The 13,118-nt window shown below is 43.0% G+C and overlaps 1 protein-coding gene across 1 annotated transcript; it reads left to right on the top strand.

Moving 5' to 3' along the window:
• Positions 1–10,571: 10,571 nt before the first annotated feature.
• Positions 10,572–12,162, top strand: LOC139369871 (potassium channel subfamily K member 15-like). Its single transcript, XM_071109153.1, has 2 exons — positions 10,572–10,854; positions 11,177–12,162. The coding sequence occupies exons 1-2, from the start codon at positions 10,572–10,574 to the stop codon at positions 12,160–12,162; spliced, it is 1,269 nt and encodes a 422-aa protein (XP_070965254.1).
• Positions 12,163–13,118: the final 956 nt, after the last annotated feature.

Here is a 13,118-nt window from a genome sequence, read left to right as displayed (position 1 = left end):
CCAGGTGGAAAGCATGGCCAGCCGTAGAAAAATGCTTATTGAAATTCGCAATTATAGTGGATTTATCAGTGGCGACAGTGTTTCCTATCTTCAGTGCAGTGGGCAGCTAGGAGGAGGTGTTCTTATTCTCCATGGACTTTACAGTGTCCCAGAACTTTTTTGAGTTAGTGTTGCAGGAAGCAAGTTTCTGCTTGAAAAAGCTAGCCTTGGCTTTTCTAACTGCCTGTGTATAATGGTTTCTAGCTTCCCTGAACAGCTGCATATCACGGGGGTTGTTCGATGCTAATGCAGAACGCCATAGGATGTTTTTGTGTTGGTTAAGGGCAGTCAGGTCTGGGGAGAACCAAGGGCTATATCTGTTCCTGGTTCTACATTTCTTGAATGGGGCATGCTTATTTAAGATGGTTAGGAAGGCATTTAAAAAAAATAACCAGGGATCCTCTACTGATGGGATGAGATCAATATCCTTCCAGGATACCCCGGCCAGGTCGATTAGAAAGGCCTGCTCGCTGAAGTGTTTCAGGGAGCGTTTGACAGTGATGAGTGGAGGTCGTTTGACCGCTGACCCATTACGGATGCAGGCAATGAGGCAGTGATCGCTGAGATCTTGGTTGAAGACAGCAGAGGTGTATTTAGAGGGCAAGTTGGTTAGGATGATATCTATGAGGGTGCCCGTGTTTAAGGCTTTGGGGAGGTACCTGGTAGGTTCATTGATAATTTGTGTGAGATTGAGGGCATCAAGCTTAGATTGTAGGATGGCTGGGGTGTTAAGCATGTTCCAGTTTAGGTCGCCTAGCAGCACGAGCTCTGAAGATAGATGGGGGGCAATCAGTTCACATATGGTGTCCAGAGCACAGCTGGGGGCAGAGGGTGGTCTATAGCAGGCGGCAACGGTGAGAGACTTGTCCGATAGGTCTATTCAGATAGCAGCCGATAAGACAGCTAACGGTTAGCGGACCGCAGATGGGCGTTCAGGTAACGTCGCGACGGAGGAGCCAGCCGGATAACTCCCTCGGGTAGATAACATCGGTAGTCCAGTTGTGAAGGCCCGGTGGGGCTCCGCGTTGGCAGTAAAACGGCTCTGGATAGGTGATTGTAGCCCAGGAGTGACTGATGGAACTCTTCAGCTGGCTAGCTCCGGAATAATTGATGTTTGCTCCAGAATCGACGTAAGCCGATAGTCACACAGATAGCAGCTAGCTAGCTACGAGATCCAGGTATACTGTAAATGTCCAGAGTTAGCGGTTGAAATCCGGGGTCATGGAGAGAAAAATAGGTCCAGTATGTTCTGGTCCGAGCCGCGCCGTACAAAACTGGCGATAGATTTTCGAGCTAAAGGATAGCTGATGACCACGAACCGTGGTTAGCTGAATACTAACGATTAGCCAGTAAAGAAGCTAACTAGCTTCTGATTAGCTTCAGGCTAGCTTCAGGCTAGCTTCTGGATTAGCTTCTGGCTAGCTTCTGGTTAGCTTCTGGTTAGCTTCTATGGAGGATTACAGATTTGAGGTAAATAATACTTTCTTTTTTTTTTTAAATATAAATTGGTGAGGCGGGTTGCAGGAGAGTGTTTTGAAGATGAGTTTATGGAAAATAAAATATATATATAAAAAGGTATGTGAAGAAAGTTGTAAATATATATATAGGACACGACAAGACGAGGACAAAAGACGTCTGAACTGCTATGCCATCTTGGAGCCAAATTGCAAATGCATCCAACAAGTTTGTAGAATCACAAGCTTGATGTAGTCATTGTGTGCTAGGAATATGTGACCAAATACTTTTTGACACCTTTGTCACACTCTGATCTGTTTCACTTGTCCTTATGCTTGTCTCCACCCCCTCCAGGTGTCACCCATCTTCCCCATTATCCCCTTGGTATTTATACCTGTGTTTTTTGTCTGTCTGTGTCAGTTCAGCTTGTTTTTGTCAAGTCAACCAGTGTGTTACTCTGTGCGCCTGCTTTTCACCCCTCCCCTTTTCTCTGTTTTTGCTAGTCCTCCCGGTTTTGACCCTTGACCCTTTGACCCATTGCCTTGACTCTGAACCCGCCTGCCTGACCTTGAGCCTACCTGCCACTATGTACCTCCTGGACTCTAACCTTGTTGTGATCTTTTTGCCTGTCCACGACCATTCTCTTGCCTGTCCCTTAGATACTAATGCATATCAGACTCAAACCATCTGCCTCCCGTGTCTGCGTCTGAGTCTCGCCCTGTGCCCTTATAATTAATTATACGTGAATTTGTCTAAATACTTATGACTTGTACAAATGGGGGGATTAGATACATGAAGTGCTTTCATTTCTGAACTATACAACAGACATGTATGAAAATACCCTCAAATAAAAGGTGACATTATGTACTGTTGCCTCATATGAAACATTTTATCTCAAATCCAAAATGCTGGAGTATCAAAATGTTAGCTTCACTGTCCAAATACACACAGAGGGAAGTGTATAAGCAATTGAGCCAAGCATTTTATATAATGAAGTTATATCTGAACATTCGGAAAGATTGAGTAATTAACATTCTGTTAACGTTATTCTACATTGAAAAAATTTAAATCTTTATTTGGAAAATTAAATATCCCAGCTGTATTTATATGGTGCAAATAACAGACTTTTGATCTTTGGCTACAGTAATATAAAACTCATCTGCTGAGATACTGCAAAAAGGGGCCAGGGGGCCTGCATACGTACATGTTAGGTGCTTCTTTCACGACTAGTTTCTTCGTTTGGAGGATCCTCCCATGTCCCCTGATCCTCCACTTAGAAGGGATTCTGGACTTTCCACTCCTTCAGTGGAAAGGGATTATGGACTTTACATTTCTCTGGGAAGGGATTCTGGACAGTCAGGATGACTCTGCATGATATACACTATATATACAAAGTTTGTGGGCACCCCTCCAAATTAGTGGATTTTTGAGCACACAGCCATACAATCTCCATAGATATTGGCAGTAGAAAGGCCTTAATGAAGAGCTCAGTGACTTTCAACACGGCACTGTCATAGGATGCCACCTTTCCAACAAGTCAGTTCGTAACATTTCTGCCCTGCTAGAGATGCCCTGGTCAACTGTAAGTGATGTTATTATGAAGTGGAAAGGTCTAGGAGAACGGGACCTGCGAGTGCTGAAGTGCGTAAAAATCGCATGTCCTCGGTTGCAACACTACAGACCTCCATACTGCTTCTGAAAGCAACATCAGTACAATAACTGTTCTTTGGGAGCTTCACGAAATGGGTTTACATGGCTGATCAGCCGCACACAATCATAAGATCACCATGCGTAATGCTAAGCGTCGGCTGGAGTGCTGTAAAGCTTGCCTCCACTGGACTCAGGAACAAAATTAAGGCAGTTATACCATTTTTAAAACATAACAATACATTCACAACAGACTTAACAACACATTAAGTGTGTGCCCTCAGGCCCCTACTCCACTACCACATACTGTATCTACAACACAAAATCCATGTCTACTTGTGTGTACAGTCGTGGACAAAAGATTTGAGAATGACACAAATATTAATTTCCACAACGTTTGTGCTGCTTCAGCGTCTTTAGATATTTTTGTCAGATGTTACTATGGAATACTGAAGTATAATTACAAGCATTTCATAAGTGTCAAAGGCTTTTATTGACAATTACATGAAGTTGATGAAAATAATCAATATTTGAAGTGTTGACCCTTCTTTTTCAAGACCTCTGCAATCCGCACTGGCAATCCGCACTGGCATGCTGTCAATTAACTTCTGGGCCACATCCTGACAAACTTTGAAATAACACATATGGAATCATGTAGTAACCATAAAAGTAGTAAACAAATCAAAATATATTTTATATTTGAGATTCTTCAAAGTAGCCACCCTGTCACGCCCTGACCTTAGATTTCTTTGTTTTCTTTATATTTTGGTTAGGTCAGGGTGTGACTAGAGTGGATACGCTAGTTTTTGTATTGTCTAGGGGTTTTGTATTGTTTAGGGCTTTTGTACATCTAGGGTTTTGTAGGTCTAGGTATTTGTATGTTTATGGTGGCCTGATATGGTTCCCAATCAGAGGCAGCTGTTTATCGTTGTCTCAGATTGGGGATCATATTTAGGTAGCCATTTCCCTTTGGTGTTTGTGTGTTCTTGTTCTATGTTTAGTTGCCTGTCTGCACTATTCATATTAGTGGCACGTTTTGTTAGTTTGTTCAGTGTTCATTCTTTTAATAAATTAGAATGTACGCATACCACGCTGCGCCTTGGTCCGATCCTTACGACGAACGTGACACACCCTTTGCCTTGATGACAACTTTGCACACTCTTGGCATTCTCTCAAACAGCTTCACCTGGAATGCTTTTCCAACTGTCTTGAAGGAGTTCCCACACATGCTGAGCACTTGTTGGCTGCTGTTCCTTCACTCTGAGGTCCAACTCATCCCAAACCATGTCAATTGGGTTGAGGTTGGGTGATTGTGGAGGCCAGGTAATCTGATGAAGCACTCCATCACTCTCCTTCTTGTGTTTGGAGGTGTGTTTTGGGTCATTGTCCTGTTGAAGAAAAACAAATGATAATCCCACTAAGCGCAAACCAGATGGGATGGCATATCATTGGAGAATGCTGTGGTAGCCATACTGGTTACGTATGCCTTGAATTCTAAATAAACCACACCCCACACCATCGCACATCCTCCTTTATGCTTCACAGTGGGACCACACATGCAGAGATCTGTTCACCTACTCTGTCTCAAAAAGACATGGCGTTTGGAACCAAAAATCTCAAATTTGGACTCATCAGACCGGTCTAATACACCGGTCTAATATCCATTGCTCGTGTTTCTTGGCCCAAACAAGTCTTATTGGTTTCCGTTAGTAGTGGTTTCTTTGCAGCAATTCAACAATGAAGTCCTGATTCATGCAGTCTCCTCTGAAGAGTTGATGTTGAGATGTGTCTGTGTACTTGAACTCCGTGAAGTATTTAACTCTAATGAACTTATCCTCTACAGCAGAGGTAGCTCTGGTCTTCCTTTACTGTGGCAGTCCTCATAAGAGCCAGTTTCATCATAGCGCTTGATGGTTTTTGCAACTGCACTTGAAGAAACTTTCAAAGTTCTTGAAATTGTTCGGATTGACTGACCTTCATGTCTTAAAGTAATGATGGACTGTCGTTTCTTTGCTTATTTGAGCTGTTCTTGCCATATATGGACTTTGTCTTTTACCAAATAGAACATCTTCTGTATACCACACCTACCGTGTCAGAACACAACTGATAGGCTCAAACGCATTACGAAGGAAATAAATTCCACAAATTAACTTTTAACAAGGCACTCCAGTTAATTAAAATGAATTCCAGGTGATTACCTCATGAAGCTGATTGAGAGAATGCCAAGAGTGTGCAAAGCTGTCATCAAGGCAAAGGGTGGAGTTGCGACTTTGTACTTGAGGTAGTTAAGGTAGTCAAGCGCAGTAGAGCAGAGATGTCAATTTAGCGTCTTTAATAGGCAAGTTCAAAAGTGGTTCAGGTACAATACCAATAAACGCCCAAGACAAATGGAACACACAGTCACTAACAGAAGGAGAAAAACAACGCCCCTTACTTATCCTACAACACTGTACACAAGTGAAATAAACTGAGGAAAACCTCAACAAGCAACATGAAAATAATCCCACACAAACCTAAGCAGGAGACAGGGGTAAATATACACACAGAAATGAAATCAAATGAAAACCAGGTGTGAACAAACCAAATACAAAACAAACGGAAAAAGAAAAATGGATCAGTGATGGCTAGTAGACCTGCTACACCGACCACCGAGCACTGCCCGAACAAGGAGAGGAAGTGTGACAGGTGGCTACTTTGAAGAATGTCAAATTTAAAATATATTTTGATTTGTTTAACACTTTTTTTGTTACTACATGATTCCATATGTGTTATTTCATAGTTTTGATGTCTCACTATTATTCTGCAATGTAGAAAATAGTAAAAATAAAGAAAACCCCTGTAATGAGTAGGTGTGTCCAAGCGTTTGACTGGTACTGTATATGATTATTGCTCTGTGTTGAACATCAGCTCCATCTATAGGCCATCTAAGTTACTTTTCAACAGAAAAGTGAAAAGATGTCATTATGGTAGTATATTTAAAATTATTTGAGTGAGTCCACACTTCCACATCCAGTCACCTTCTCCCACTATAAGTATGTAATGATAACACATTCGGGCGTTGTTTCCCCTACGTCATTCTGTTGACATAGTTTGCATAGACATTAAACAGAGACGTACATGATACAAGAGTTAACCTTAGTCCTAAATTATCAGTAGGCCTACAAATACTGTAGTACAGTTAAAAGTATTTCAGTATATATATATATATTTTTTTTTAAATAGCCAGACCCCTTTCATCTTTACATAAGTCTCATCTGATATATTAAGACCTTTACCCTGGTTTCCAGGGCAACCAGCTGCAGACCTGAGCCAGGTTAACGTCACCTATAGTACATCTTCTCCAGGCAACATCAGAGCCTAAAACTCCCTCTGGTGGCTGGCTGGCTGGTTGGCTGGCAGACAGCAGGTAGGCCTGGGTACAGAAAGACTCCCTCTGGCTCCAGCTCCATCCATGGTTCATTATAGGCCACACACAGACAGTCCTTTGGTGAGGCTATTTGTGGAGGAAATGTACATTTACAAGAGACCAGATTAAAGGAGGGAATGCTGATTTGTTGCCAAAATCAAAATAACACAATTTAGAGTGAGATTTAAATTCAATAAGTTGCATGTTTACAGGAAATGTATGCTTTATTTGAATGATAGAATTGAATGATTGTGTGGTTGGTTAGTTATTGTTAGTTTCAACAGATTGGTGAATCTTTTCATGAGAATATTGTGAATACTGACAATAAGTAGGCTAATATTGACATGACGAAACCTTTTTACTGATCACATCCACGTTCCTTGCTATTGCCAAATATCCTACAAAACACTTTTCTAATTTCAGCCATAGCCTTCCCCACCCTTCCTCCCATAGAATCATAGGAAGTGCACTCCAATGATAAGTAACAATTAGCAGCCATGACTCAGGGCATCTGCACAGGCAGCTTGCAGTTGCACTGGTAGGGAGTTGTGGAGTTCAAGGGCTGACTTTATAGGGCACTTGTTAATACATTTATTTTATTTAGAATTCTATTTAAATTCCATCTGCAGTCCCCAAGGAAAGAAATGGGGCATATTAAAAACTATAATATAAATTAATAGCATTTAAAATATAACCTACATTCCATATTCACTGCTTGTTTCATGTCTATTCATAATTTAGACCAGATAAAAGATTTTGTGGTGTGATTTTTTTGTTGTTGAATACTTGGTCACAGTCATACCTTGTCACAGTCATCAGGTGCTGTCCCAGAGGATTGAAAGGTCCGTCAGGGCTCCCTAAAGGTGCTGTCCCAGAGGATTGAAAGTTCCACCAGGCCTCCCTATAACTGCTCTGCCCTAACAACCATGCATATTGACGCCACATGGACTGGAAAGGAGGATTGAAAGGTCCGTCAGGCCTCCCTAAAGATGCTGAAAGGTTTGAAAGGTCTGTCATTCTGCCCTTTTGGTTAATAAGCCTCAAAGCACTACTCACATTAGCTATAAAGTTCAAGTCAGTGTATCCCTCTGGGGAAAAGAGCCAGTGCCTTTGACATTTTACCTTTATTTAACTAGGCAAGTCAGTTAAGAACAAATTCTTATTTTCAATGGCCTAGGAAGAGTGGGTTAACTGCCTGTCCAGGGGCAGAACTACAGTTTTGTACCTTGTCAGCTTGGGGGTTTGAACTTGCAACCTTCCGGTTACTAGTCCAACGCCCTGCCGCCCTAGGCTACCCTGCCGCCCTAGGCTACCCTGCCGCCCTAGGCTACCCTGCCGCCCTAGGCTACCCTGCCGACATAAGCACAAGTAGACAGCTGAAATCCACCATTCACAGTGATCTGGATTCGGATATGAAAGTCAGTGGGTACTTTTTTACCATCATCCGAACCCCTACATCTTATGCATCCCACTTTACTCTTAATAATTCAGCATAAAAGTTGTATTATGTGAACATGAAAGTCTCGGTACGCTCAACTAACAACGCATCAGTTCTGCTACTGTGCAGTGACTTCTATCTTAATCATTTTCTATGCTGACATTTAGTAGTCTCTGTTATCAGTGTAAAGACAGCATCATGTTATTGGTTATATCATGGCTCATCTTCCATCGAAGGATGGAACATAGGCAGATGACTGGCCTGGTGCTTGATATCCTGGTCTTAATGTCTTCCTGTGAGAGTTAGCTTAGAGGCTGAGTCAAGCCGAACCAGAGCGCGATAGGAGCTTAGCAAATCAGATAAACACTATAAATACTCCTTCGGCATCAGCAGCCACAAAGCTATTAGGAGGGTTGGGGACTAATGCTCAAAGATCCTTTTCTGTTTTTATAGAGAATCACAAACCAATATATTTCTCAATGCATATTATTCTTGTGAAACTTCAAAAACCTTTGTTTGATTGCATTATTTGTGTCTGACTTTAAAGCTGCTGTTGTATAACTGCTCTGCCCTAACAGCCATGCATATTGACTGGAAAGGACTTTGGACATTGGCTATTAACTTATCTTTCAGGGATATAATCCATTTAAATAGTAATGATTGTTCTTATTCTTTTTTTTCAGTAGAGAAAACAGCCACTCTCACTCTCTGCACTCTTACCATCTGGGTGGTAATGGATTTTGTTGGCACTGAGTAAAGCACAATATGGTATTTACTGTACTTCATATAGGACATAATAGCCCTGAATAGGCTTGAAAGGAGACAAACAATACACGTAGATTGTAATAACAGATGATCATGCTCTCGGTGGAGAAGAGGTAATAAACCTTCAGAATTTAGAGGGACTCTCCCTCTCTTTCTCCCCTCCCTCTGTCTCTGTCTCTGTCTGTATCTCTCCCTCTTTGCTCTTGCTTTCTCTCTCTCTCACACACACACACACACACACACACACACACACACACACACACACACACACACACACACACACACACACACACACATGATACAGCCTTTAGCAATGATTCATTAACTTTATTATTAATGATGTTTATATTAATATAATTGAATATGGAAATGTAACATGGTATGCACAAAATCAATACAATAATACTAAACTTGTTACAAAATGACCAATTGACATTTGTATCACTGGTCTCTGTGTCTAATCAGACCCATGTAAATGTACCTCATGTCCTAGTCTTTGAGTATTTGAGCGCAATCATGACATTTAAGACTTGATGCTTTGGGTGTAATAAAATACTCACGTGGTTGGCTACCTTTATTTTCTCTCTCTCTCTGATTTAGTTAATGATGAAGGCTCTATTGATCCCTCTGGGACTAAGTGTGCTTTATAAAGGTCAACTCCACCACCAGCCCATGCTTCATCAGTCAGAGTAATACATTACCCAAGCGTTTTGTGAATACTTCACACATGTACGCTTCGCAAAGCAAAGTAATCAAGAGAGTCGATTTTGAAGAGGCCAGCTGTTTCTACAGTGCACCCCTCTCTCTCCAAAAAACCAAAATAACAATAGTCTCTTTCACCAACTGAAGCCGTACAATTGACCATCTCTCACTGATTACAAACCAGTGTTCAGCACCATGGACAGGTCCAGCTCGCTGCACACAGTGGGGTATGACTTTTGATCAAGGCCACCAGTTTATTTCACCCATTTAGATTAAAATAAATGTTTATTTGAAATGATCTACATCGGGCTGACATAAGAAGTTGGATCGGTTAAAGATGGATGAGAGCAATGGCTAGAGGATCAAAAAGGCTACAGACAAAAAAGTCCAAGTGTGTCCTTCTTGGCCATTCGTTGTAAAAACTGTCTAAACTACCCGCCATCATTAGAGCTGAGGTTTAACCCAGTGTGTACCATGAAAAAACAGTTTGGCTAGCCATGGCCAGGTCAGGAAATTCTCCTAGTCTGGTCCTATCCATAAACGGTAATTTGACCGCAATATGCTTTAGTTCCAATGTGTGATAGAGTATCATCATTAAAGACTCGGATGAACACCAGTAAATAATGGCCATTCAGACTATAAGCTATGCCTGCACACCGGAACGCATACTGTAATGAGAACACATACCCCAAAGCCTATGGAATGTGCGTGCAGTGCCAGTGTAAAAAATACGACAGGTACAATTACCTACACCGTAATACTATATAGGCCTAGGACACTGATGAGTTATATCAATCAACTATGTAGGCCAGGCCCCATAACTGTTATGTGAATGGGGTGAATGTGCGCGCTTTGTTCAAATAGGGGAAAATTATGCAAAAAAAAAAAAACGGTGTCTGTTTAATCACCTGTAGGGCCTAGCACTTTTCTTCAAGTAGCCTAAGATAATAACAGAGGGACAACAAGCAGTAAAACAGGTGTAGGATCGTTCTTCATATAATTAGCAAGGCTGTGTTGGTCAAGGCTTGCATGACATAACTTGCGCGAACACCTGCTGTCTCTCTTCCTTAACACACACCCTCCCACCTCTGTGCCCACTCGAGTTCTCTCGGAGTGAGGATGAAGGCGCAGAACATTCGGACCCTTTCTCTCATCCTGTGTATGCTATCCTACCTGCTTGTGGGAGCCGTGGTGTTCGACGCCCTCGAATCAGAGACCGAGAACTCGAGGAAGAAGATCCTGGAACAGAAACGCAATGAGCTGAAGAAGAAGTACAGGTTTACCGATGACGACTACCGGGAGATCGAGAGAGTGGTTCTTCAGTCGGAGCCCCATCGCGCGGGGAGACAGTGGAAATTCGCGGGATCCTTTTACTTTGCTATCACCGTCCTCACAACGATAGGTGACTAATTTTGCTATGCCCTTTAGAAATATGTCCCAAGCAAGTCTTGGACTCTTTGTTTATGTGGTTTCTTTGCTCTGCAAGTGAAATCATCCATACAACAAATCTGTTTGAACATGTCCTCTACTCTTATGGCGCTTACCATGGTGCTGAAGCTGAATTCTTGTTGAAATTATTAGTGAAACCGGCAGTAATGATAATGCAGTTATGGGAATTGTGTTAAGGAGACTACTGTTCTTTGGGTTATTTAAAAAATGTACTGTGTGTGTGTTAATGTACACATATGATGTGTCTATAACTTTGATATGATTCTGTTCTGCAGGTTATGGTCACGCTGCTCCAAGCACTGATGCTGGAAAGGTATTCTGCATGTCCTATGCAGTTCTGGGTATCCCTCTGACACTGGTCATGTTCCAGAGCATGGGGGAAAGGATCAACACGTTCGTCCGCTACCTCCTCTGCAGGCTCAAGCGATGCATGGGCTTACGGAAGACTGATGTGTCCATGGGAAACATGGTGCTGGTGGGCCTCCTGTCCTGCATGAGCACCCTCTGTGTCGGGGCAGCAGCCTTCTCCCACTTTGAGGGCTGGACTTTCTTCAATGCCTACTACTACTGTTTCATCACGCTCACCACCATCGGCTTTGGGGACTTTGTGGCCCTGCAGAAGAAGGAGGCCCTCCAGAGGAGGACTCCCTATGTGGCCTTTAGCTTCATGTACATCCTGGTGGGGCTGGCAGTGATCGGGGCTTTCCTGAACCTGGTGGTGCTACGCTTCCTCACCTACAGCACAGAGGAGGCAACCAGGAGCCTGGAGGTGGAGTGGGAGGAGCAAAAGCCAGCAGCGCCTAAGACGACAGGGGGTGGGGAGGTGGAGGCAGATGTGGAAGCATCAGTGTGGGACAGAGCTGATGGGATAGAACGGTTTGGAGCTGAGGATGGGAACAGTAGCCGCTGTAACCTCTCCCTGCCCATGGAGGGAGGCACCAGTCGTACCAATCTCATCTCCTCTCCATCTGAGGAGCGTAGAGAGACCCCTGGGGTCAGGGACTCTGCTAAGCATCCTGAGTCCCGCATCAGCGCCCTCTGCTCCTGTATGTGCTTCAGGTTGGTTGCCTGTGACAGCCCCTCTCCGGCCCACTGTGAGCACTCAGGCTGCCACAGCAACCCTGTCTTCTACAACTCCATCTCCTACAGGGTGGATGGAGCCTCCTGCAGCTCCAGGGGCACCTCAACCCAGTCCTTCCCCAGCAGCGATGCCCTTTTTCTGGGGATGAGCAGCCTTCACACACGGAGGAAGTCAATATAGCTGCTTGGATTGTTGGGACTCACTCTGAACTAAAGTGGTCTTTGTTCTTATCTACACTACAGCCAGAGATGTTACTCTGATTCTCTGCAGGTGGAACAAATTGTGTATGCTTTCCCAAGAAGGTCACCTTTACATATTTTAGGTTGTGCTTCTGCACTATATATACAAAGTATGTGGACATCCCTTCAAATAAGTGGATTCAACTATTTCAGCAATACCTGTTGCTGACAGGTGTATAAAAACGAGCACACACCCATGCATTCTCCATAGACAAACACTGGCAGTAGAATGGTCTTACTGAAGAGCTCAGTGCCTTGAACATGGCACCGTAATAGGATGCCACCTTTCCAACAAGTCAGTTTGTCAAATTTCTGCCTTGCTAGAGCTGCCCTGGTCAACTGTAAGTGCTGTTATAGTGAAGTGGAAACATCTAGTAGCAACAACGGTTCAGCCGTGGAGTGGTAGGCCACACAGGCTCACAAAAAGGGACTGCAGTGTTGAAACGCATGCAGTGGTTCCTCCTTTAAAAGTTTGTACCGCGGGACTTAGAGGTACCCTGCGTCACGGCTTCACTGCTCCAGACCACCGCAAGGGGGAGTTAGAGCACTCATTACATTGTAGAATAATAGTGAAGACACCACAACTATGAAATAACACATGTGGAATCAGTTAAGAACAAATTCTTATTTACAAGGACAGCCTACTCCTTCCTCCCTGTTGGGGAATTGAACCCCGGTCTCCCGCGTGCTCTTCCCACACGACACAGGGTTTCTTTAGCAAAATAGCCCAGTACTGTACTGCCGACGTCACGTTGTACAGTTTCCTTTTTCGTTTTTCTCCGAATATAAACACCATAATATTAATCAGATTAATTAAGACAAATTTCTTAAAATCAATCCCATATACTATGCTTTTACAAAAAAGGTTTTAAATTCTCTGGTAATGCCAATATGGAA

The sequence above is a fragment of the Oncorhynchus clarkii genome, chromosome 17 (genome assembly GCF_045791955.1).
Source record: "Oncorhynchus clarkii lewisi isolate Uvic-CL-2024 chromosome 17, UVic_Ocla_1.0, whole genome shotgun sequence".
NCBI classification, from domain to species: Eukaryota; Metazoa; Chordata; class Actinopteri; order Salmoniformes; family Salmonidae; genus Oncorhynchus; species Oncorhynchus clarkii.
The sequence above is the reverse complement of the archived record's forward strand: the minus strand, read 5'-3'. Positions and strand labels throughout refer to the sequence as shown.

What these genes read in the sequence shown, in the direction of transcription:
- LOC139369871 (XM_071109153.1), top strand. Translation starts at nt 10,572, where the DNA reads ATGAAGGCGCAGAACATTCGGACCCTTTCTCTCATCCTGTGTATGCTA. An exon ending in CACCGTCCTCACAACGATAG is followed by an intron (nt 10,855 to 11,176) that starts GTGACTAATTTT and finishes TCTGTTCTGCAG; the next exon opens with GTTATGGTCACGCTGCTCCA.